This window comes from Callithrix jacchus, chromosome 12 (assembly GCF_049354715.1).
Source record: "Callithrix jacchus isolate 240 chromosome 12, calJac240_pri, whole genome shotgun sequence".
NCBI classification, from domain to species: domain Eukaryota; kingdom Metazoa; phylum Chordata; class Mammalia; order Primates; family Cebidae; genus Callithrix; species Callithrix jacchus.
The window spans coordinates 71,804,694-71,832,586 of record NC_133513.1 but is presented as its reverse complement, the minus strand read 5'-3'; the positions used below and the strand labels follow the sequence as shown (position 1 = coordinate 71,832,586).

Genomic DNA, 27,893 nt, shown 5'->3' with positions numbered 1-27,893 from the left:
GATCCCACAGAAATACAAACTACTATCAGAGAATGCTATAACAACCTCTACCTAAACTAGAAAATCTAGAAGAAATGGATAAATTCCTGAACACATACACTATCCCAGGACTAAACCAGAAAGAAGTCAAATCCCCAAATAGACCAATAACAAGTTCTGAAATCGAGGCAGTAATTAATAGCCTACCAACCAAAAAAAGCCCAGGACCAGATTCATAGCAAAATTCTACCAGAGGTACAGTGAGAAGATTGTACTGTTCCTTCTGAAACTATTCCAAACAATAGAAAATTGGAACTCCTCCCTAACTCATTTTATAAAGCCAGTATCATCCTGATATCAAAACCTGACAGAGACACAACACCAACAAAAAAAGAAAATTTCAGGCCAATATCCCTGATGAACATCGATGTGAAAATCCTCAATAAAATACTGGATTCAGCAGCACATTAAACAGCTGATTCACCATGATCAAGTTGGCTTCATCCCTGGGATGCAAGGCTGGTTCAACATACACAAACCAATAAATGCAATCCATTACATAAACAGAACCAGTGACAAAAAACACATGATTATCTCAATAAATGCAGAAAAGACCATTGATAAAATTCAATACACCTTCATGCTACAAACACTCAATAAACTAGGTATTGATGGAACGTATCTCAAAATAATAAGAGCTATTTATGACAGACCCACAGCCAGTAACATATGGAATGGGCAAAACTGGGAAGCATTTTCTTTGAAAAGTGGCACAAGATAAGGATACATTCTGTCAGCACTCCTTTTCGACATACTATTGGAAGTATGGCCAGGGCAGTCAGGCAAGAGAAAGAAATATGGGGTATTGAAATAGGAAGAGAGGAAGTCAAACTATCTCTATTTGCAGATGACATGATTGTATATTTATAAAACCCCATCTTCTCAGCCCAAAATCTCCTTAAGCTGATAAGCAACTTTAGCAAAGTCTCAGGATACAAAATCAATGTGTAAAAATCACAAGCATTCCTATATACCAATAACAGACAAATAGCCAAATCATGAGTGAACTCCTACTCACAATTGCTACAAAGAGAATGAAATACCTAGTAATACAAGGTAAAAGGGATGGGAAGGACCTCAACAAGGAGAACAGTAAACCACTGCTCAAGGAAAGAAGAGAGGACACAAACAAATGGAAAAACACTTTATGCTCATGGATGTGAAGAATCAGTATTGTGAAAATGTCCATACTGCCCAAAGTAATTTATAGATTTAATGCTATACCCATTAAGCTAGCATTGACTTTCTTCACAGAATTAGAAAAAGCTACTTAGGGAACCAAAAAAGAGCCAGTACAGCCAAGACAAACGTAAGCAAAAAGAAAGCTGGAGGCATCTTGCTACCTCACTTCAAACTATACTACAAGGCTACAGTAACCAAAACAACATGATACTGCTATCAACACAGATATATAGACCCATAAAACAGAATAGAGGCCTCAGAAATAATGCCACATGTCTACAACCATATGATCTTTGACAAACCTGACAAAAGCAATGAAATAGAGAAAGGATTCTCTATTTAATAAATGGTGTTGGGAAAACTGGACAGCCACATGCAGAAAATTGAAACTCTTGAGAGGATCCAAGGTGGCCAAATAGGAACAGCTCTGGAGTGCAGTTCCCAGCAAGAACAATGCAGAGAGTGAGTGATCACTGCATTTCCAAATGAGTTATTACTGCCCACAGACCAGGAGATTCCTGGGCTGAAAAGCACCACCAGTTTCCAGCATGACTGTGTCAGCTGGTGCTGTGGATCTTCACACAAAAACTCACACAAATATGGGTGACTGTTTGAACTGGCACCTGGAACGTCTGGGAGACAGAGCTGCCCATTCAACTGAAAAAAAGTAGGCTTAAACAGGGAGCCAGGTGACCTGGGTTAGCAGGTCCCACCCCTACAAAGACCAGCAATCTGAAATGCTCTGGATTGAGGGTTTCACAGTAAGTACAGCTGGATTCGGGACCGTCCAGCTCTGGGGGGGAAAGGACGTCCGCCATTACCAAGGCAGTCCACTACGGAGGCAGTCTGCCAATTCTGAGGCAGTCTGCAATTACTGAGGCAGTCCACCATTACTGAGGCAATTAGACATTACTGAGGCAGTCCCCCATTACAGAGGCAGACTGCCATTACCAAGTCCATTCTAACTATACCTCTGTAAACTAAAATGCAAGGAAGTTCACACAGCAGCTGGGCAGAGCCCACGGCAGCTCAGCAGTGCCTCTGCAGGCAAACCGAGACTAGACTACTTCCTTGCTGGGCAGGGCATCTCTGAAAAAAGGCAGCAGCAGCACATCGGGAACTTATAAATAAAGCCCCACCTTCCCAGAACAGAGCACCAGGGAGAAAAGGTGATTACAAGTTCCACTGCGGCAGACTTAAACGTACCTGCCCAGCAGCTCTGAACAGAACAATGGAGCTCACAGCTCAGGACTTTAGCACCTATAAGGGACAGAGTGTCTCCCCAAGCAGCTCCCTGATCCCCATATATCCAGAGACACCTCATAAAGGAGAGCTCAGGCTGACATCTGGCGGGTACCCTTCTGGGATGAAAATAACAGAAGAAGAAACTGGAAGCAATCCTTACTGTTCTGCAGCCACCACAGGTGATAACCAGGCAAGCAGGGTCTGGAGTGGACAACCAGCAGTCATACAGCAGAGGGGCATGACTGTTAGAAGGAAAACTAAAAAACAGAAAGAAGTAACTTAATCATCAAGAAAAAAGACATCCACTCAGAGAACCCATCCGAAAGTCACCAACTACAAAGACCACAGGTAGATAAATTCACAAAGATAGGAAGAAATCAGTGCAAAAAGGAGGAAAACATCCAAAACCAGAACGCCTTTCCTCCTCCAAGCAATCACAACTCCTCACCAGCAAGGGAACAAAGCTGGATGGAGAATGAGTCTGATGAATTGACAGAAACAGGCTTAGGTAGGGGGGTGATAACAAACTTGTCTGAGCTAAAAGAACATATTCTAACCCAATGCAAAGAAACTAAGAACCTTGGAAAAAGGTTTGACAATGTGCTAATGGGAATAAACAGCAAAGAAACGAAGAACTTGAAAAAAGGTTTGACGATGTGCTAATGGGAATAAACAGCTTAGAGAAGAACATAAATGACCTGATGGAGCTGAAAAACAACATGAAAACTTCGTGAAGCGTACACAAGTTTCAGTAGCTGAATCGACCAAGCAGAAAAAAGGTTATCAGAGATTGAAGATCAACTCAATGAAATAAAACAAGAAGCCAACATTAGAGAAAAAAGAGTGAAAAGAAATGAACAAAGCCTCCAAGAAATACGGGATTATGTGAAAAGACCTAATCTACGTTTGATAGGTGTACCTGAATGTGACAGGGAGAATGAATCCAAGCTGAAAAACACTCTTCAAGATATTATCCAGGAGAACTTCCCCAACCTAGCAAGGCAGGCCAATATTCAAGTCCATGAAATACAGAGAACACCACAAAGATATTCCTTAAGAAGAGTAACTCCAAGGCACCTAATTGTCAGATTCACCAGGGTTGAAATGAATGGAAAAAATGCTAAGGGCAGCCAGAGAGAAAGGTCGGGTTACCCACAAGGGGCAGCCCATCAGACTCACAGCAAATCTCTCCACAGAAACCCCACAGTAAGCCAGAAGATAATATTTCAACATCCTTAAAGAACTTTCAACCTCGAATTTCATATCCAGCCAAACTAAGCTTCCTAAGTGAAGGAGAAATAAAATCCTTTACGAATAAGCAATTGCTGAGAGATTTTGTCACCACCAGGCCTGCCTTACAAGAGCTCCTGAAAGAAGCTTAACTAAACATAGAAAGGAACAACCAGTACCAGCCACTCCAAAATGTACTAAATGGTAAAGAGCATCAACACAATGAATAAACAGCATCAACTAATGGCCAGATCAACCAGCTAGCATCAAAATGGCAGGATTAAATTCACACATAACAATATTAATCTTAAATGTAAATGGGCTAAATGCCCATTTGATTGACAATTGAAAGACACAGGCTGGCAGATTGGATAAAAAGTCAAAACTCATTGGTGTGCTTTATCCAGGAAACCCATTTTACAGGCAAGGACACACATAGGATCAAAATAAAGGGATGGAGGAAGATTTACCAAGCAAATGGAGAGCAAAAAAAAGCAGGAGTTGCAATCCTAGTCTCTGATAAAATAGACATTAAAGCAACAAAGATCAAAAGAGGCAAAGAAGAGCATTACATAATGGTAAAAGGATCAATGCAACAAGAAGAGCTAATGATCCTAAAATATATGTGCATCCAATACAGGAGCACCCAGATGCATAAAACAAGTTCTTAATAATTTACAAAGAGACTTAGACTCCCACACAATAATAGTGGGAGTCTTTAACACTCCACTGTCAGTATTAGACAGATCAACGAGACAGAAAATTAATAAGGATATCCAGAACTTGAACTCAGATCTGAACCAAGCAAGCCTAATAGACATTTGTAGAACTCTCCACCCTAAATCCACAGAATATACATTCTTCTCAGCACCACATCACACCTACTCTAAAATTGACCACGTAATTGGAAGTAAAGCACTCCTCAGCAAATGCAAAAGAACAGAAATTATAACAAACAGTCTCTCAGACCACAGTGCAATCAAATTAGAACTCAGGATTCAGAAGCTAACTCAGAACTGCACAACTTCATGGAAACTGAACGTCGACTGGATAAACAATAAAATGAAGGCAGAAATAAAGATGTTCTTTGAAACCAATGAGAACGAATACACACTGTACCAGAATCTCTGGGACACCTTCAAAGTAGTCTCTAGAGGGAAATTTATAGCAATAAATGAACACATGAGAAGCAAGGAAAGATCTAATGTAGACACCCTATCATCAAAATTGAGATAGCTAGAGAAGTAAGATAAAAAAAACCAAAAAACTAAAAAGCTGGCAGAAGACAAGAAATAACCAAGATCAGAGTAGCACTGAAGCAGATAGAAACACAAAAAACCCTTTAAAAAAATTGGTAAATCCAGGAGCTGTTTTTTTGGAAAGATCAACAAAATAGACAGACTACTAGCCAAATTAATAGAAAAGAGAGAAGAATCAAGTAGATGCAATAAAAAAACAATAAAGGGGATATCACCACCGATTCTGCAGACATACAAACTACCATCAGAGATTACTACAAACAACTCTATGCGCATAAACCAGTAAACCTGAAAGAAATGGATAAATTCCTGGATACTTGCACCCTCCCAAGCCTAAACCAGGAAGAAGTTGAAACCATGAATAGACCAATAACAAGGGCTGAAGTTGAGGCAGCAATTAATAGCCTACCAACCAAAAAAAGCCCAGGTCCAGAAGGTTCACAGCCAAATTCTACCAGATATACAAAGAGGAGCTGGTACCACTCCTTCTGAGACTGTTCCAAACAATCCAAAAAGAGGGAATCCTTCCCAAATCATTTTTGAGACCAACATCATCCTGATACCAGCAGAGACTCAACAAAAAAGAAAACTTTAGGCAAGTGTCCACGATGAACATAGATGCATAAATCTTCAGTGAAGTACTGGCAAACCGATTGCACCAGCACATCAAAAAGCTTACTCATCACAATCAAGTAGTCTTCATCCCGGGGATGCAAGGCTGGTTCAACATACGCAAGTCTATAAACATAATCCACCACATACAGAACCAAAGACAAAAAAACACATGATTATCTCAATAGATGCAGAAAAGGCCTTTGACAAAATTCAAGAGCCCATTATGCTGAAAACTCTCAGTAAACTAGGTATTGATGGAATATATCCCAAAATAATAAAAGCTATTCACAACAAACTCATAGTCAATATCATACTGAATGGGCAAAAACTAGAAGCATTCCCTTTGACATCTGGCACTAGACAAAAATGCCCTCTCTCACGATTCCTATTCAGTATAGTATTGGAAGTTCTAGCCAGAGCAATCAGGCAAGAAAAAGAAAAATGGGTATTCAGTTAGGAAAGGAGGAAGTCAGATTCTCTCTATTTGTGGATAACATGATTGTATATTTAGACCCCATTATCTCAGCCCAGAATCTCCTGAAACTGATAAGCAACTTCAGCAAAGTCTCAGGATACAAAATCTGTGTGCAGAAATCACAAGCATTCCTATACACCAATAACAGACTTAAAGAGAGCCAAATGAAGAATGAACTGCCATTCACAATTGCTACAAGAGAATAAAATATCTAGGAATACAACTAACAACGGATGTATAGGACCTCTTCCAGGAGAACTATAAACCACTGCTCAAGGAAATAAGAGAGGACACAAACAGATGGAGAAACATTCCATGTTCATGGTTAGGAAGAATCAATATTGTGAAAATGGCCATACTGCCCAAAGTAATTTATAGATTCAACACTATTCCCATTAAGCTACCTATGACCCTCTTCACAGAACTGGAAAAAACCACCTTAAACTCCATTTGGATCCAAAAGAGAGCGCACATAGCCAAGACAATCCTAAGCAAAAGTAACAAAGCTGGAGAAATCACTTTACCCAACTTTAAACTATATCACAAGGCTACAGTAATCAAAACAACATGGTACTGGTTCCAAAACAAAGATATAGACCAGTAGAACAGAATGGAGGCCTCGGAGGCAATGCCACACATCTACAACCATCTGATCTTTGACAAACCTGACAAAAGCAATGGGGAAGGGATTTCTTGTTTAATAAATGGTGTTGGGAAAAGTGGGTAGCCATGTGCAGAAAGCAGAAACTGGACCCCTCCCTGACAACTTACAGTAAAATTAACTTCAGATGGATTAAAAACTTAAACATAAGACCTAGCACCTTAAAAACCATAGAAGAAAACCTAGGCAGAACCATTCAGGACATAGGCATAGGCAAGGACTTTATGACTGAAATGCCAAAAGTGTTGGCACCAAAAGCCAAAATAGACAAATGGGACCTAATTAAACTCCAGAGCTTCTGTACAGCAAAGGAAACAGTCATTAGAGTGAATTGCAACCAACAGAATGGGAAAAAATTTTTGCAATCTACCCATCTGACAAAGGGCTAATATCCAGAATCTACAAAGAACTAAAACAGATTTACAAGAAAAAAAACCAAACCCATTCAAAAGTGGGCAAAAGACATGAACAGACACTTTTCAGAAGAAGACATTTATTAAGCCAACAAACAGGAAAAAAAGCTCATCATCACTGGTCATTAGAGAAATGCAAATCAAAACCACATTGAGATACCATCTCACACCAGTTAGAATGGTGATCATTAAAAAATTTGGAGACAACAGATGCTGGAGAGCATGTGGAGAAATAGGAACACATTTACATTGTTGGCGGGAGTGTAAATTGATTCAATCATTGTGGAAAACAGTGTGACGATTTCTCAAAGACCTAGAAATAGAAATTCCATTTGACCCAGCAATCCCATTACTGGGTACATATCCAAAGGATTATAAATCGTTCTGTTATAAAGACACATGCACACATATGTTCATTGTGGCACTGTTTACAATAGCAAAGACCTGGAACCAATCCACATGCCCATTGATGATAGACTGAACAAAGAAAATGTGGCACATAGACACCATGGAATACTATGCAGCCATAAAAAACAATGGGGTCATGTCCTTTGTAGGGATATGGATGAATTTTCAAACTGACACAAGACCAGAAAATCAGACACCTCATGTTCTCACTCATAGGCGGTTGTTGAACAATGAGAACACATGGACACAGGTATGGGAGTATCATACACTGGGGTCTGTTGGCAGGGAATAGGGGATGGGCAGCAGTGGGTAGGGAGTTTGGGAAGGGATAGCATGGGGAGAAATGCCAGATATAGGTGACAGGGGATGGAGGCAGCAAACCACATTGCCATGTATGTACCTGTGCAACAATGCACATGTACCCCAGAACCTGAAGTGATATATACATTTGCACCTAAATGTATATAGCTGTAGCATTCAGGACATAGGCAGGGCCAAGACTTCATGACTAAAACACCAAGAACAATGACAACAAAAGCCAAAATTGACAAATGAGATCTAATTACACTAAAGAGCTTTTGCAAAGCAAAAGAAACTGTCGTCAGAGTGACCAGACAACCTGCATAATGGGAGAAAATGTTTGCAATCTGTCCATCTGACAAAGTGCTAATATCCAGACTCTACAAGGAACTCAAACAAGTTTGCAAGAAGAAAATCAATCCCATCAAAACGTGCACTAAGGATATGAACAGATACTTTTCATTTTCAAAAGAAGACATTAATGTGGGCAACAAACATATGAAAAAATGCTCATCATCACTGGTCATTAAAGAAATGGAAATCAAAACCAGAATGAAATAACATCTCACACCAGTTAGAATGGCGATCATTAAAAAGTTAGGAAAAAACAGATACTGGAGAGGATATGGAGAAATTCAAATGCTTTTCACTGTTGGTGGGAGTGTAAATTAGTTCAGTCATAGTGGAAGACTTTGTGGCAATTCCTCAAGGATCTAGAACTAAAATACCATTTGACCCAGCAATCCCATTACTGAGTATATAACCAATGGAGTATAAATTGCTCTGCCTTAAAGACACATGTATTCATGTTTATTGCAGCACTATTCACAATAGCAAAGATTTGGAAACAACCCAAATGCCCATCAGTGACAGACTGGATAAAGAAGATATAGGCCAGGCATGGTGGCTCACACCTGTAATCCCAGCACTTTGGGGAGGCTGAGGTGGGTGGATCAACAGGTCAGGAGTTCAAGACCATGCTGGCCAACATAGCGAAATCCTATCTCTATTAAAAATATAAAAATTAGCCAGGCATGTGTTGCAGGTACCTGTACTCCCAGCTACTAGGGAGGCTTAGGCAGGAGAGTCACTTGAACTTGGGAGGTGGAGGTTGCAGTGAGCTGAGATTGCACCACTGCACTCCAGCTTGGGCAACAGAGTGAGACTTCATCTCAAAAAATACTGTGCAGCCATAAATAAGAATGAGTTCATGTCCTTTGCAGGGGTACGGATGAAGCTGGAAACCATCATTCTTAGCACAGTAACACAGGAAGAGAAAACCAAATGCCGCATGTTCTCACTCGTAAGTGGGAGTTGAATGATGAGAACATATGGGCACAGGGAAGGGAACCTCACACACCAAGGCCTGTCGGCAGGGTGGGGAGCAAGGGGAGGGATAACATTACAAGAAATACCTAATGTAGAGGACGGGTTGATGGGTGCAGCAAACCACCTTGGCATATGTATATCTGTGTAAGAAACCACACATTCTACACACATACCCCAGAACTTAAATTATAATTAAAAAAAAAAGACATGTATGAAAAAAGAAAAACAGCTTCTTGATGTCAGTGATTAAGAACCTTTCTGCGATATCATCGAGGATCTAGGATACAGGATCCAGATGTTTTCTGACTCTGTATACCTTTCACATTGATGGTTGATACTCCTCATGTGTTACGGGTGGAGCCTATAGCACCAGGGGTTACCTGTGCCTTTGTTTACATCTAATAAAGGAAAGAGAGAACTTATTCAGTAATTCTCTTATAAAGCCAGAAAGCTTCATTTTCTTTTTTTCTTTTTTTTTTTTCTGAGACAGAGTGTTGCTCTTGTTACCCAGGCTGGAGTGCAATGGAGCGATCTCGGCTCACTGCAACCTCCGCCTCCTGGGTTCAGGCAATTCTCCAGCCTCAGCCTCTGGAGTAGCTGGGATTACAGGCACGTGCCACCATGCCCAGCTAATTTTTTGTATTTTTAGTAGAGACAGGGTTTCACCCAGTTGACCAGGATGGTCTCGATCTCTTGACCTCGTGATCCACCCGCCTTGGCCTCCCAAAGTGCTGGGATTACAGGCTTGAGCCACCGCGCCCAGCCGAAAGCTTCATTTTCAAAAGCTTCCATCAGACTACTTCTTCCTTGTCTGTGGCCCAGATTGGATCACATGCCTATTTTTAAATCAACCTGTGGGAATGGGAGTGGCATCCCTCTTGAGATAATCAGGTTGATTCCAGGATTTTGCATAGACAACTTAAATGTCCACTTGTGCACAGAAGTTTGAGGGCAGTTTAAACATGTCCAAGGAGCCAGTGGAATAGCAAGGTGTTGAAACTTGCTTCAGAGGTTGCATTTATGAGTCTGGATTCTGAACGGAGCAATATGTATTTTAAAGGAAAAAAGTAAGAGATAGTATTATTGAATTATTCAGTATTTTCAAACCTCTTCTGTAAATTTGTTAGTTTGAAAGATTTGGCCAGTTTTAAAAAATCAAAGCAGAGCAGACATTCAGTCCACTGATTTACAAGGTGCTGAGGACAAGAGTTAGTGGAACGATCCCTGGTGGTGTAAGCTGAGTACTGACACTTTCCTCATTTACCAGCTAATTCTCCCTTTTACCATTTGATGTGACTTCATCAAAATTGTTTAGATGGATAAGGTTTGGGTGGTTGAAGCATATGACCCTTTTCAGTTTTAGAGCTCATTATGTGCTTTGGACCAGTATTTCAACTTGATGCATTATAAATTTGATATAATTCAGGGAAAGGACCTGTATGGGATAAGAAGTAATCAAAACTATTCTGACCTTTTTATGTAGAGTATATCTTTCACCATAAACAGGTTTTTTACTTTTTCTTCTTCTTTAAGGAATATGATACAGCATTAAAAGGTGGGAGGTCGGTAAACTTTGAGCTACTATGCAATGGAATATTAATAAAATACATTGATACATACACCTGTTTCCTTATTTCCTTCCCACACCCCTACACCTTTCTGGCAAAGGCAATTATGCCCACCAAATATTCTAATTGCTTTTTGCATTTCCCATCACCCTTTGAGTTGCCACGGGCATGTGTCTCGTGATGGACAGTGGGCTGTGAGGAAGACGTATTTTTCTTACAGGCCATGGCAGTAAAAGATCTATGCAGGATTTTGGCCAGCACAGTGGCTTACGCCTGTAATCCTGGCACTTTGGGAGGCTGAGGCGGGCGGATCACAAGGTCAGGAGTTGGAGACTAGTCTGGCCAATATGGTGAAACCTCTAAAAGTACAAAAATTAGCCAGGTGCGGTGGCAGGCACTTGTAGTCCCAGCTACTCAGGAGGCAGACGCAGGAGAATCACTTCAACCTGGGAGGCGGATGTTGCAGTGAGCCAACATCATGCCACAGCACTCCGTCTGTGTGACAGAGCAAGACTCTCTCTCTCAAACAAACAAACAAAAAGATCCATGCATTATTATTCCTGTTTTTCACCCATGGGGAGACTAAAGGGACCATGGATTCCAGATGGGCAGCTATAAATTGGAAGGACCTCCATTAACTTGAGTCCCTGAGTGACTTTGTAGAGCTGAGCCTCTCGTTGACCCATGTAGACCATTTAACATGGGAGAGAAATGAACTTTTGTTGTGTTCGTCCACTGGCATTTGGAATTGTTACAGCAGTACATACCTCCTTTCAGTATTTAGTCTTTCTCTGGAAGCACCTTTCTCAAACCTAGTTCTTACCTCCTTGCCTGCTCACCCAGTAGAGCCTACATAAAAGTTTATCTCTTTTTCATGTCTCAGTATTGCCATTATAGGTCTCAGTTATTGTGGTGATCTCTTATTACTCATCAGCATAGATGCCATCAGGACTTACTAAGCTAAGTAGGGTCATTTGCTTTAAGAAGATGAACTGAGTTGGGTAGTAGAATATATTTCCTAAAAAAGTATATGAATCTATAGTAACTGGAGTAACTAGGCTTATGAAAAATTAGAGAATAGAAAATTGCATTCAAGGTTTGGTAGCTTGATTTTTCAGTTTCTCCCCCAAGTTGTTTGTTTAGTTTTATTTTTAAAAAAGATTTTATTGAGGATAATTGACATAAGAAGCTGTACACATTTAATGTATACAACTTGATGAGGTTGGAAATAAATATATATTCATGAGACCATCACCACAAGCTATCTGCCCTCTTCAAAAGTTTCCTTCTGTCCTCTTTATTAATTTGTTTTTTTCTCACAGAAATACTTCGTGTATTAATCTACCCCCTTAGCAAATTAAATATACAGTATAGTGTGGTCATCTCCAGGCACTGTGCTGTACAGTAGATCTCCAGGAATTATTTATGTTGTCCCAGTCATACACTGTTGTACTCAAGTTACATACAAATTATACTTTGACAGTTCAAGTTTCATAAATCTCTTTATAGCTACCCATGAGATCTGATAAAAGATCTGTTTAATATTTCTGAGGAGTTATTGTTTGGAGAATGACATAGCCTTTAGAGTCACATATCTTTATGTCCCAGGGGACCCCCAAGACCTATTCTTCACTAACATTATAGGCTGTCATAAATAACCCACCCACATCCCATGAAAATTCTCTTTGGTTTGGAGCAGAGGTCAAAAAGGAGGACCTGTGCTTGCTTTGGCTCACAAAGTGGTTTTTGCATAATGGAAATAGGTGCCAACATTTAGAAATCAGGAAATTTAACACAAAACTCTAGATTTCTGACTGTTCTTTTAAAATGGGTGGATGTGGCCACTGTGAGCCTGTGTCAGCAGAAGGCTGAAATGGAAACAACAGAACTGAGGCATCCCATTTTCCACAGCTCACACTTGGCCCAGTTTGCCACTGACTCACTGCACTCACCCCACCACTGCATGCATTTTGCTTGGAGGGTTTCTTTCTCATTATCACGCACATATTTTCTGGGAGAATTAATCCTGTCAGTGAGTTAGGATTTACTTTCATCTAATGAATATTCATTTATTATTCACTTAGTTAGACTTACTCTGGTACGCAGAAATACCATTTGTTGAAAGAGTTAAAAGAGACTTTGGAGATGGAGCTCTGACTTCACATCTATACTCTATGATAGAACATGTGTCATTTAATTGGAAAGCCTTACATAATTATTACCTCTTCTTTTCTCTTCATGTTATCTTCTTCATCATTGTATCATTAAATTTACTCTAATGATACTTAATGAGATCCTATGTGCTAGATTCTAAGAGTGTAACAAGTTGGCCAACAGGAGTCCAACTTGTTAGTGATATTATTAAAATAAACTAAGAAATAAGCATTATAATGCTGCCGTAACAAAATGAGTATGAGAATGAGAGAGAGACAGATAGACATAGGTGACCTCTGATTCAGATAGTTTTGGAGGAGTTTTCTTAGTGGAAGGCACATTTGAACTAGGTTTTCATTGATAAGTAGGAGTTCTCTAAATTTTGAGATAAATTAGCTAAGCCTGCCTGTAGTGTGGACCAGTTTGAAACTAATTTTTAGTGAAGCATGAAAGGTAGTCTTCACTTTGCATGACCTATAGGGACATCAAGATGACTATGCAAGTTGAAACTGCAAGACACTCTCGTCAATCAATTAGAAAATTTAGTGATCTGCAATCTTTAAAATTTTTAGTCAAAATATTAAGTCTCTTTTATTGTCAGTCATAAATGTATAGGAAAATGAAAAGTAAACTAATACTCAGTACACGATTTAAATGTTGGAAACACTGAGAATTAACATATATTATTTCTTTGCAAAAACTTGTCAAGAATAGTTTGAACAATGCTAACTTTCCTTTGTTGTATAATTTACAGTAAGGAGAGAGTATCTTTTCTAAGCCTTGGGGAATTGTCATACTCAGGAGTGTGGATCAGCTTCCAGTGTTTCATTCTGTGTGCTTTCAAAGTTGTGAAATATCTTCTAGAATTTCTTTAATGTGAAGTTTTTCACCGGCATCACTTTCTCCATCTTTTTTGTCACAGCCCTTTCCTTGCTCATATCAATAAATGTGTCTCCACTGTGTTCCTCTGGCTGAGCATCCGGACTCTGTCAAATAATCAGCAATGTCAGCATTCCCACAATCAGCTCCTTCTCCTGTTCTCATTGACTTCTGATTCAGATTTCACTTCCAGCACTGTCACTGTTTCCTTGCTATACTTTCACCTTTGTTGGTCAGTTTCCCCTTTTGATTTATCCATTTTCGTAAAATGCCATATAGTTTTACGACTGGAAGACAAGGAGTCATCTTGATTACTTGCTTTGCTATCTGTGCAGAACCGATAACAGATGGGTTGTGAGCAGTTGCCAATAATCTTCAAAAGAGAATGTGATTGGCCCCTTATCTAGATGAGACCTGTTATTTATGTATTGTTTTATGGACTGATGAGCTGGCAGTGAAATTTCCATTTGATGCAACAACTCACAGTTTGTATATCACAGTAATGGATATGTAAATGTGTGTTCTTGAGGGACTGGTGTTTTTTCAACCAAGCTGTGGCAACTGAAGTTCATGCATATCGGAACTTTGTAAAGCGTGGACTATCTGTATTGACATTTGGAGTGGATTTGTCCTGTCCTCTGTTTAGAGTTTAACAACTACAGCCCTGGGCATTTGATGCCATTCCATTAAAACCTCCTAATCACCGTAACAACCAAAATGCTTCCTATATTTTCCATATGTGTTTAGGCTGGGGTGGGGACAATAACCTAGTTTGGGAACCCTTTAGGGGATATCTCTGGGTTATTTCCTCATTAATAAGGCAGGGAGTATTTGAGAATAGCCTCTCTGCTGCTGCTCAGTTACTTCAGCATTCATGGCTGGGTTCTGAGACGTGCAGCTTTCAGAGTGACCTCCCCTTAAGTATGTGGTGCCTCCTGCTTCCTTCATAACCGTGTAAGGCAGAAAGAGCCTCCCTGACAAGAAGTCACATGACCTAGTTTCTAGCTGGACTTTGCCACCACGTAACCTCTTTGAATCCTAATTTTCACAGCTGTACAGTAAGTTTCTGTTTCTGTACAAATTATTGTGAGGAATACATGAAAAATGTATGTAAATACTAGGTGCACATGAGGAATTGTTCTGATAATGATGAATAACAGAATCATTAGGAGGCTTTTCTTGGACTACAACGAAATCTAGCAGAACCCTCGAATGTCTCAGCAAGATAAACATCCTCAGCTTTTAGACGCCCCCTCAAGTGAGAAGTTCACTATTTTCCCATCTCTGCTTAGTTGGCTATTTTCTAACTTAGCTCCCTTCATGGTGAAATGCAGCAAATTGACTACAAGTCCATTATAAGTCCATGAAATAACTTTGAACAGCCTCCTCCATGACAGACCTTATTTCTCTATTAATATAAGGAAAATAGAACTCAAATTAGTTGGTCTTTTAGAGAAACAGGCTGCAGTTGGCTCCCAGCTGGTAGCCATTTTGAATGATGAAATTTGAATAGTATAGAGAATAAATGTCGAGTTAGAGAGGTTAGTGTTCTTTTCCTGGTCCAAGAGTAAATATTTTTAGTAAAGTTAGTGTGAATAGACTTGTCTTGGGGTGAACTGAGATGCTGATTACTTACCTGTGGAATTTTAACTTTACATCTGGAGTGAAGAATTTGGTGAAATAAGCATGTTAGTGGAATATTGCTGGTTTGGCAAAGGTTTCCTTCATCTGTAAGATATTATCCTGTAATTACTGCAAACCTGCAAAACATATAGTTTACTGAACATTGGTAGATATGTTCTCTTTCCACATGGTATATTAATCTGGAATTTGTTGGAGATGAGAGAAATCTATCATGATTTGAGCATTGAAGAATATGAATGGAAATTATTTTTATCGTGGATGAAACTACTTGTAGAATTTGATTAGATTTTACTTGTTTATTTTATTCTAACTTTAGCAATTTATTTCAAGAAAGTGAAATTACTTAAATGATTCAGTGTAAATCTCTGAAATTTTTTTCAATAGCTTACAGACTTTCTTCTAATTATAAAAAGTTTGTAATTCTAGCTTTTGTAAATATTACCTTCCCTTCCTACCTCTACCCCCCAAAGCCCCATAGAAACTGAAACCAAAACAGGAACATACAATTTTATATTTATTAGGTACATTTTTAATATGGAAAATAAGTACTTATGTCTTAGCTCAGGGAACATTACTTCCTATTTATAAAATTTAAATATAAAGTAGAAAGTTAAGATGACTATTTAGCTTCTATTGTTGTTACATATCCATAGTATGCTATCTTCATCAGATTTTTCAGGATGAAAAAATAACATTTGCAGATGAAATATAATAATACACATTTTTTTCTTACATCAACAATCTTAATTGCTTCATGTATTTTAAAACTGATATTCTTTGGGCAAGCTTTTGTTACTCTAAGTATTTGCTATTCATCAAATCTGATATTACCATAGGAATGAAGTTACACTTCAATTATTAGTCCCCTATAAGAAATGAGCACAGTAAATCTAACAACGGAAATTTAAAACAATTATATATTCAGATAGTTACATTTTTAGATGGACTCTGCCAAAGTCTCTTCTTATGATGTATAAGATTACTATTATATGAGAACAGCTAAAGAAACTTAGCAGAGATTGGTAGAATTGAGAAGAGATTTTTTTTTTGTAAATGAGGATGTTTATAAGTTGAAACTGACTTAACCGAAATAGCAAAATCATACAGCATCCAGAATTATGAGTTAGAACAAGAATTTTAAAATACTTAAGCTGAGTTTTCATGTTCATAGAAAATGATTCAAAATCAGATGTTTGTTCTTTGAACTTTCTTTTGGTTTTGTGGTGGTAGAAACAGGGACAATAGTAAGACTTTTAACAACTCACTGGAATTCACTCTAGGGCTTTTTTTTGCCTTCCCAGAGGCAAAAGATCATCATTTTCTTCTCAGAGATGATGTGGCTTTGCATAACTTGGCATTCCTTAGTTTAACTGACACCATGATATTTATAGTTTTGTTTCCACAAGGAAGTACTGATTATTTTAAACATGTTTCCCAACTTTCAGGTAACATCTCACACAACTGGGAAGCATCAGCATCTTACTTTGGTGTAGGGGAATGACCAGAATGATCTGCTTAACTGAATTCCTTGAAAGCAAACTAAACATTTTAGACAACATGTTGACTTAAGCATATCACATGTTTTTTGGAAGTGATTTTCTTTTCAGATTTTTCAGGAATTAATTGGATTGTGAGAAATGTACAATATCCTCTTGAAAAAGTGTCAGTGTCTCTGTCATTGTAGCATTTACAAAATTATCTCTTTACGTTCATGATGTTTTTGAAAATGTTACTTTAATGTTTACAGAAAATGATTCAAAATCAGTAGTTTGTTCCTTGAGTTTTGGTTTTGCGAAGGTGCAAATAGGGACAATAAAGAGATTTTTTAAAAAGCGAAACCAACTAGCTGGAACTCACTTTGGAATTTTTTATTTCCCCTGAAACAGAAGATAGTAATTTTCTTCTCAGTGGTTTTGTGGCTTCTTTGATTTCAACCACATCTTCCTAGACTTACCTTTTCCAGTTCCCTTATTTACCTGCTTTGACGAACATTTAGGACATATTTTTGCATAGCTTATGGATACAGAACCTCTGACTTGCTTACTGCCCTACTTCCTGCCTTTGCACCCTTTCTTCCACCCCACGCCACTTGCAGGAGATACGCTTGTCAGCCCCCAAATCCAGTAACCTATCTCCAGCACTGAGTTCCTGGACCAACCTCCATCCACACTCCCTGCAGAGACGTGTTTATCAGCCCCTGGATCCAGTAATCTAGCTCCAGCATTGGGGTTCCTAGACTGACCTCCACACCCACACCCTTAAGAGACCTATGCTTCCTCCCCCAACCCCCATCATGGAATGTTTCACACTCCACTACTCCCACCCCTGGCTGAGGCTAACTCAGGTTAATAGTGTGCCATATCAAAGCTGTAAGAATAGACTTGGAGACATTATAGATGATGGTTTTAAAAGCTTCATTGATAACTTCCTAAGGAAAATTTTGACTTCCCAAAAGCAAAGTCAGTGTGGCCCCTTCCTACGAGTAATCACTGCAGTGGCCAGAATTTATTTGTAGGGAGTGTCAGCCAAACACGGTACTTGGTGGCTTCACTTTGTGTCATGAATTCAAGTCTGTTTCAAAGGCATTGGTGTGCACAGCCATAGGACAGTGGGGATAACAAGAGATGCATTACCTGTCCTAGATGTGTGGGGTGAGCCTTGAAGCCCTTTGGCTGCAGTGAATCAGCCTCAGGGTCTTGCAGGTATCAGCCCTCTCTTCTTTTTTGAGACCTTTACACATGCCCTCCTCCTCTGCCTAGGACACTTTCTTACCTTTTCTCCGGTGAGCCAACTTTTTCTCCTCCTTCAGGTCACAGCCTTAGTAAGCATTTTCTTGAGGTAGCTTTCCTTGACTACCCATAACTGGGTTAGGACCCCCTCTGTACATGCTCATATTGCGCTGCCCCATTCTGAAACATGGCACACAGTACCATGATGGCAGTTTGCTTATCTTCTCCCTTGTAAGATTCTGAGTTCCCGCAAGGTAGGAATCATTTTGTTTGCTGTTGTATCCCTAGTATCTAGGACAGTGCCTGTCTGACCAAAAGTTATCAATATCATCATTAATACAAGGGCTAATATTATCAAGCACCCACTACGTGCCATGCTATGTGCTTAGGGTTTCCTCATTAAGTTCTCACAACGACTTTCGAAATAGACACAATAATGAACTTTCCAGAGTAGGGAACTGAGACTGATAGAAGTTAAGTAATTTGCTCAGCACAGCACCCCTAGAAAGCAGCAGAACTGGTATTTGTCTCTGGAATCCCTGCTCTTAATGGCTAGATTACACACAATGATGTACAAATAAAGAATATCTGCAAAGGCATCTGGCTAGAGCTCTGTGTGGGCCAGTAGCCTCATGAATGATCTGAGGAGTTGGCATTGGCTGGCTACAAATGGTGTTCCAGAGAGACATTTTTCTAGTCATATAGGAGACATCAGCTCCTGATGCCAAGTTCTAATTACTGGCAATTTGCTTTCTCTAAGAAGTTTGGCATTTACTATGGCTCATAGAACCTTAGAGGCCATGTAGTATAGTATATAGAACTCTGGTTTTAAAATTAGGGATTCAAGACTTGGGATTACCCCACCTCCCCTTAAACACAGTGTTGATGTGAGTAATTTGAGAGTGGTCTTTGTGAACCCGCTTCGTAGACAGGGAGCTGTAGTGTGGGTTAGAGGGAGTGTGTATAAAGCTGTCTTCCCAACTTGATGGCTGTTACCTACTGCTCTTAGGATATTTTCTCTGGCATATTATTTCCTGTTGTGGAGCACTGTTAGTGCTTAATAAAAGAAGTGTACATGCAGAGTGATTTCAGGGCATTTCTTCTAATGATTTAAGATTTCAGAAAGTTAGGTCTTCTACTCATATGTTAAAAGGGAAACCTATCTAATACGGCCCCTGAGTATCATAATATGGCCCCACAGTATCATAATATGGCCCTTTACATTGTTTACTGGATTAAGTAACTACATTATTTACTTCAGAAAAAGAAAAGCATATAGATTGCTTTCTTACTGCCTCCTCCCCACCAGTAGCATTATAGTAAGATCTTATTTTTCTTTCTGTTTTTTTTTTTCTTTGAAACAGTGTGTTTCAAGGCAGAGGTTTCCTTTGTTAGACGAGCTTGGCTGTTAGGCAACTATGCTGCCTTGCTCCCAACCAAATCACCTCTTCCTCCCCTACCCCAGAAAAAAGAAACAATGTGTATCTCCCTGTGTCCCAGGCTGGAATGTGGTGGCAGGATCATAGCTCACTGCATCCTTGAACTCCTGGGTTCAGGTGATCCTTCTGCTGCAGCCTCCTGAGTAGCTGGGACTACAAGCGTGTGCCACCACACCCAGCTAATTTTTGTATTTTTTGTAGAGATGGGTCTCACTATATTGTCCAGGCTGGTTTCAAACTCCTGGCCTCAAGCAATCCTCCTGCCTCAGTCTCCCAAAGTGCTGGGATTATAGGCATGAGCCACTGCATGCAGCCTTATTTTTCGTTCTTATCTCTTTGAGAGTCTTAAGTAACTTAGAGGAAAATTATGAAACTAGCTAAATCCAGGGCCGACTGTGTACAGGGAAGATAATTTAGTTTCTGTTTTGCAGAGACAGGCTGTAAATAAGTAAGTATGGAAAATAAGAGGATTTCCACTTGCAATAAGGGTTAGGAGGGAAATAAACACAATGAGCTGGGAAGAATAATTGTGGTTGGGTTGGTATGAGAGTAGAAAACGATGGCGAGTTGGACAAAGTAGCAGCTGAAGTCTGAGCATGAGGAGCTGGGACAGGAAATTCTGGGGAAGAGATAACAGTGAATGCAGGGGCTCGGAAGGAGAGCCTGCTGGGCATGTTTTAGGGGTGGCAACATGGCTGATGCAGAAGGAGTTAAGAAAAATAACATTTTATTTTTTACTACTGATTTAGGCTTAACTAACCAAGTTAATGGTGCAAACAACCAAACACATTAGCAGAGACAGGCATGAATGAGAGAAGCAGCAGCTGGGGCCAGGTGCTGTAGGGTTGAGGTAATGAGCTCATCTGCCTTGAGAGCCAGACCAGTACCTTGACTTAGTGAAGACAGTGTGGACTTTACTTTTGTTCAGTTTTTAATGGAGACATAGATGTAGAGAAATACTGCTCTGAGAAAGACAGCAAACACCATGATAAATGGCAAGTGAGCAGTACAATGCCATGGTGACTATGGCAAGTGGCCTTTGACCTCAGAGTCAGAGACACAGTAGGGACTGGGAGTAGCTCAGAGCCTGCTGGCCCTGACTCAAGGGGGGCAGCTGTTCCTTGGTGCCAGCCAAGCATTGCCATGTGGGAATGTGAGCTCTCTGTGCTACATTTGCCAAGTTTTCCAGAGAACCAGAAATCTGAATTTTTATGTGACATTCCCAGATTTTAAAATGTTGGCTCAAACTTTAAAAAAAAAAAAAGTTACAATGAATAGACAAAATGCTTCTGTGGGCTTTCAGTCTGAAACATCTGCTGAAAGCCCTTTTATATTATGATAAAGGGGGTTCACTGAAGTATGGTGCATGTGAACCATTTATCCTTGTGCCCAGTACATGGCCAATACTGAGGAGAAAAAGGTACTTATTATTCATTATGCTCTTGATGTGTTTGGGTTGTTTTCACCATTAATTTATTTAATGAACTCTCAGTCCATATTAAAGGTAAATATTGTCCTAGTCTAATTCAAGAGATTAAATTAATGAATGATAGTTGCTGTTATTTGCATATTGTTTAGTAGTTTGCTCTATTATTTAGGTTAATTCCGTGTTCGTGTTACAAGAGCAAACGTTAATCTTATGTAATTCATGTAAAATTAGGAACAAAGGATGCACATTTTAAATACCTGTTCTTTTCTTATTTACTGTCCATTTCTTTTGCTAGGCAGTCATTGCTTTGCTCACTTGTTCTGGTGCTTCCACCCATTTAGGTCACGAGACCTCCTAGCCGGTGTTAGCTGTGTGTGCAAGTGGGAAGGACCTTTGGCAAAAATGCCATTCTGAACCAGGGGAAGGATGATGAGGAATTCAGCCTTATGATGTGACACTGTGTTTAGAGGGTTTTCATCAGTTTTAATGAAACACAAATGTGTCCAAAGAAGGTTACTTTTTCCTCCAGGGAAAACTTCATTTAGTATGTTCTAACTCATGCAGTTTTGTATTATAAGAATCATGTTTGGTGTGTTGCAATCCCTTGGCAATTGTCTTGGGGAATTTTACTCAGCACAAGCATCTCTGACGGTTCTGGCATCAAGTTGGGTTAATTACTTGTTCATGTACTTTTTGGTCTTGTCTTTATGTTAAAATTCTGGAGCATCGTGGAGAGGAACACTGGGAGTAACAAAATATATTTGAATATTTCTGATAGATTAAAGGCTTATAAAAACATCTCTTTTTCACCCCGAGGTTTTTTTTTCTTTGCATTGTTTTCAAATGAGCTCATTTTGTATCAACATGAAGCTAGGAACTTGAAAATAAGCTTTTTGTGTGAAAAATCTTATCTGTAAATACTAGTTTTCAATTGAATCAATATTTCCCTCACTTTTTGTTACAGATCATGGAGGAAACAAACACACAGATTGCTTGGCCATCAAAACTGAAGATCGGAGCCAAATCCAAGAAAGGTAAATTGTGAGAGAGTAAGAAATAAGTGGTTTCGATAACTTAGATTATGGAATTAATGCAGATTTTCTGGGGAGAAAAATAATTTTTATTCTTAACACTTTTGTCCCAAAATATTTGTTAAGTAGTAGTCTTTCAGGAGGATTTTCATAATTGAAAATAATGTATAGGTTTTAATCCAACAGAAAACTATTAACTATTAATATGGTAGAAATATAATTATGAAAGATACAGCAACCTGTGATTTCAAGAATGCCTGTTCAATTGATATTCATGAGTCATAGTAACTCTCCACAGGTTTTTTTAATATATGTATATTCTGGGATACGTGTGAAGAACATGCAGGATTGTTGCATAGATATATACATGGCAATATGGTTTGCTGCCTCATCCCTGTCACCTATATCTGGCATTTCTCCTCATGTTATCCCTTCCCAACTCCTCACCCCCACTGTCCCTCCCGTAGTCCCCCCAACAGACCCGTGTGTGATGCTCTCCTCTCTGTGTCCATGTGTTCTCATTGTTCAATACCCGCCTATGAGTGAGAACATGCAGTGTTTGGTTTTCTGTTCTTCTGTCAGTTTGCTGATTATGATGGTTTCCAGATTCATCCATGTCCCTACAAAGGACACAAGCTTATCATTTTTTATGGCTGCATAGTATTCCATGGTGTATACATGCTACATTTTCACTGTTCAGTCTATCATCGTTGGGCATTTGGGTTGGTTCCAGGTCTTTGCTATTGTAAACAGTGCCACAGTGAACATACATGTGCATGTGTCTTTGTAATAGAACAATATATAATCCTTTGGATATGTACCCAGTTATGGGATTGCTGGGTCAAATGGAATTTCTCTTTCTAGGTCCTTGAGGAATTGCCACACTGTCTTCCACAATGGGTGAACTAATTTGCACTCCTACCACAGTGTAAAAGTTTTCCTATTTCTCTGCATTCTCTCCAGCATCTGTTGTCTCCAGATATTTTAATGATCGCCACGTGTTTTTAACACATAAATTTCTATTGTTTACATTTCAGAGTTCTTTTTTATGTACCACACAGATTTAATAGCTACTTTTTCCCTTCCAGTGTGACATGAACCTTAGATTTCATGTCTCAGGTACTGCTTTTCTTCATCTATCAGACAGCAAAGAACCCACTAGATTTTTCTTTTAGGCTGTTTCCCTGCCTGGTTTTATCCTGTGGGACACTATCCAATGCGTAGATGTTCAGAAATGAAAATACAGGCCTCCTTAGTTTTCTCCCTGGATTACATAGTGTTTTCAAATGTGACCTACCAGTATATATTTTTAGCATTTTTTTTTTTATTTTTTATTGGATTTTAGGTTTTGGGGTATATGAGCAGAGCATGCAAGACAGTTGCATAGATACACACATGGCAGTGTGCTTTGCTTTTCTTCTCCCCTTCACCCACATTTGGAATTAAATTATGACCTTAGTATCAACAAACTTTGTTGTGTATATCTCATTAGAAGAGTGCAGATGTATGTAGTTGTCAGAACATAATGACAAATGCCATCAAACAATTCAAAAATAATTGCAATCAGCATTGCCTATCATGGCCTGGCTTTGCTATTGTCGCTGTTTAGTTTCGTATTTGCTGCCCTTCTCCCTGTGACTTACTGCTAAATGATAACATTGCAAGATTTCTCAATTTCCTTTCTTACTTCAGTCCAGTTTGCCTTCTTTTAATTGTATTTTGTTAGAGTTACTCATCACATGGAATAAAAATTATTTTAGTTATTTAGTGTTGTTGTTAGCTGGACTTCAATTGACTGGAATTCCTGTAGAGACTCCTATCTTGTTACTTTTTTTTTCTTTTTTTGAGACAGGGTCTCACTCTGTCACCCAGGCTGCAGTGCAGTGGCACAATCCGTGGTTCACTGCAGCCTTACCCTCACAGGTTCAAGCCAGCTTCCCACCACAGACTTCCAAGTAGCTGGGACTACAGGTGCACACCACCATGCTTGGCTAATGTTTGCATTTTTTGTAGAGATGGAGTTTCACTATGTTGCTCAGGCTGGTCTTAAACTCCTGATTTCAAGCAATCCACCTGCCTTGGTCTTCTAAAGTGTTGGGATTAGAGCTCTTAGCCACTGCACCCAACCCGTTATCTTTTTAATTGTGATCATGGGTGGCAAGGAAGTGGGAACTTATGTGCTAAACAGTCATAAGAAGACATGGTGAATTTGCAAGTGCAATTCTGTATCTTTGTATAAACATATTTCCCAAGTGCTGTAGATTATATTCTTAATTAATCTTCAATAATTTCTGTGGTATGTTGGAATGTTTTATACTCCTTATGCAGAAGAAGAAACTGCCCCTTATGAATTATCTAGCTATTTGCAGCATTTAAAAATTTCTGTCCTACTGCTTGAGTAAATTGGAACTTGAACTTGAGTAAATTGGAAATTTCCCTTGAATAGGGAAAGATAGTCTTTCCCTATTGTCAGGTATTTTTACTTAAAGAATAAAATTAGATGTATTACTAGCCCAATAAAAATGCAATTTAATCGGTCTCCAAAGAAAATCCCCAAGGAAACACGAACATTACAGTAATTCCAGATAATTCTGAATGTCTGATTTTCTTGCAGTATCCATGCTGTGGTTTTCCTCTTCCCTATGCCATTATCCTGAGAAACTGAGAACTGATTAGTTTTTGTTCAAAATGTGGTGACAACATTAGACATTTCAGAAAATATGCAGCTGAATCGATTTTTTAAAAATTGGTCTCTTGTCATTGACACAACCCATTCAGAATGGCCAACAATGTTGCACATTTTGATTATATATTTTGCTTTGGAGTTGAGAATATTTTAGCAGTACATTTGAGGGCGTTTGGCATAATTTCCACATGGTAAAAGTTTATCTTTGGAATTGTGCCTAAGAATTGATCCCTTCAGACCTGGATCTACAGACATCATTTTATTTTTTATTATTTATGAAGTGCTATGGATGTATCTAGTACTATATGATGCACAGAATGCTCTGAAAGGGAACACGAAGAGAGAGGATCAGAAGTTTGCCTCTGAGGAATTCACTGTTCGGAATTTACTTGAGTTGCTCTTATCATTTAAGCACACAGCTGCTGAATCAGTTCTTGGCTAACATCCCTGGTATGGGTATACCTATATTATTTTTTAAATGGTATGATTCAGAGATATAATTTTTTGACTGCAATTTGTATTTAATAAAAGTGAAATGAAAATGGCAGGAGGAATGTTAGAATGTAATTATTTGCTTTTTCATCTGATGTGGCTGTTCCTCCTTGCCCCTGAGTGTTGTAGAGCAAGGAATTGTTGGTCTTGAACCCTTTTTCATTCCAGACTATTATTATTCAAGAGACCGAAGAATATAAATGTATTTAGGGACTCATGCTGTGTTTTGGATGATTATTACATTCTAAATCCCATGGTGATATGAAACTTTGAAATATACACATAATCTCCAGGCTGTGCTAGAGAGACGATACAGCCATAGGTTTGTGTTGCATTTCACTTTTGAGTTTCTAAAATGCATATTGGCTGAATATTTGAGCCTAGATAAACATTTTTCATGGCCACTGTTACCACACTTTGCCCCCTCCTTTACCTTACTGGAATTTAGTTCTGTGTTTCCTAAATTAGCATCCATAGCTCTGTCTAAGTGTTATTTTTTAAGCCATTAATCCTTTATCAGAGCAGCTGTGTGAGTGACCATATGGCTCACTTGGTTGAAGAGCTGGTAGGAAGGTGCCTGGCAAGAAGGCAAGCAGCCGACAGCTTGATTTTGCCGTCAGTTAGAGAGTTCAGATTCTTCGCCTCTAGAGATGTTGGCTCAGTAGTTCTGAGGCTAGTACTGGGAGCTGCTATATTTAAGAAGTTCCACTGGTTGTTCTTATGGTCAAGCTGAGTTTGGGAAACACAGATCTCAACATCTGAAATGGAAATATCATGACTTAGTCACTAAGAATACCACATGTTCTGAAGGCATGGGCGACCACTACCAAGAAACCGGCAGAGTTATTCTATAGTCTCTTCTGGATAATGCCTGTCTTGGCATCCATAGAACTACATTTTTACGGATGCATTAGTTTCACTTTTCTGTCATCTTTGTAGTCACTTAACATGGATTAGTTTAGAGTTGTGACAGCCTCATTGTTCTATGCTTGTGTTAAATATTGGATAAATGATCATCTAATTTTTGCCCATCCCCTTTCCTCCTTCCTTTCTTATCATCTCACTTTTCTTTATTTCCTTTCACTCCCCTTTCTTCTGTGCCCATATTCTAGATAGACTATAATGGGGGAAAAAGTGGTAGAAATATTTTTATGTGCACAGGGCATTTTAGGGAAGTGCATGTTTTATGATATAAAAATTTTTTATTTTAAATTCAAGGGTACATGTGCATGTTTTTTACATGGGTTTGTTGCATACCAGTGGAGACTGGGCTTTTAGTGTTACTGTTAGACAGATAGCAAACATTGTACCCAATTGGTAATTTTTCATCCCCTTGACCTAGAATTTTTTAAAACAATCTCTAGAGTATTTGAAATTATTGGCAGGTGGAATCCTCATTAGAGCTGGAGAGAACTAAGAATTTGAGGTTCAGTATAACGGACATTTAAATTGGTGACTCTAGAATTGTCTTAAAGAGGGTCATGACTAAGAAAAACAAAGCAATACTTGGTATTTCCTTTGTATAACATAAGTTTATTTTGAGTGGATGAAAGTCTAACTGCTTCCAGCTCTTAGAGAATACTAGAGCAATCTTCTTTATATTGAAATATTGAGGTTTGTGCCTGTGAAACCAGTATTTAAGGATTAAGGTGTTTAATACCATATAGCCTTTCCAAGAGAATAACTTCAAGCAGTCATTAAAATTTTGAATATGCTATTCTGAATCATAGCCTATTTTAAAATAAATGCAGCTTCATTAAAATACAAATTCCATTCTTAACAAATTTGATTGTTTTGCCAAATAGAAATCCTGCCAGTCCTGCCTTAAGAAACAGATAAAAATGATTTGTAATGAGAATTTATCACACTGGTATATAGTGCTGGGAGCTTCATGATAGATAAGTTTGTTTTCTTAAACAAGGTAAACATTTGTCTCACAGTCTTCTTTTGCTCTTAATCTGCTCATCAGTCTCTTCTTAGACTTGCGAAGGTAAATGTGGGTGATATTTGCCTCTGGGCCTCACCCAAATCTCATCTCAAATTGTAATCCCTGTAATCCTGATGTGTTGAGGGAGAGACCTGGTGGGAGGTGATTGGATCATGGGTGTGGCTCCCTTCCATACTGGTCTAATGATAGTGAGTTCTCACAAGATCTGATGGGTACTCTCTCTCCCCTTCCACCATGTGAGATGTACCTGCTTTCCCTTCCACCATGATTGTAAGTTTCCTGAGGCCTCCCCAGCCATGCAGAACTGTGGGTCAACTAAACCTCTTTCCTTTATAAATTACATAGTCTCAGGTATTTCTTTATGGCAGTATGTAAACAGATTAATACAGTGGGTAAGAAATTGTTTAAAGTTTTTAAGCCAAATTCCAAATAACTGAGGTCAGCATTAATGAAGCTTTGTTGCACAGTTAAACCAAGTGATAGGAACTAATCCCTGCAAGTACTCCTTGCGTGATGATTTAGGAAACCCCAGGACTAGCAGGAATGAGAGGCATTGACTGGGTTGCTTGATGTTTTGGCACCAAGTTTAGCCATTCTCTTCCTTTCAGAATCAACAAAAGAACCTTCAGAATTCCATAAGGTTTTATTATTTTTGGTTATATTCCATCAGAACAAGTAGGTATCTAGTAGAAATGTTAGCATGAGAAAAATAGTGGACAGTTCACTTTGTTTTTTCCA

At 39.0% G+C, this 27,893-nt stretch overlaps 1 protein-coding gene across 12 annotated transcripts in view; it reads left to right on the top strand.

Moving 5' to 3' along the window:
- The window catches only part of BICC1 (BicC family RNA binding protein 1), a 318,114-nt gene that overhangs the window by 150,801 nt on the left and 139,420 nt on the right, over positions 1-27,893 (top strand). For all 12 annotated transcript variants that reach the window (XM_078345931.1, XM_078345934.1, XM_035266223.3 and 9 more), the window contains one exon: positions 21,963-22,032. In XM_078345931.1, coding sequence (XP_078202057.1) covers positions 21,963-22,032 — 70 coding nt within the window. The remainder of the gene's footprint in view (positions 1-21,962; positions 22,033-27,893) is intronic.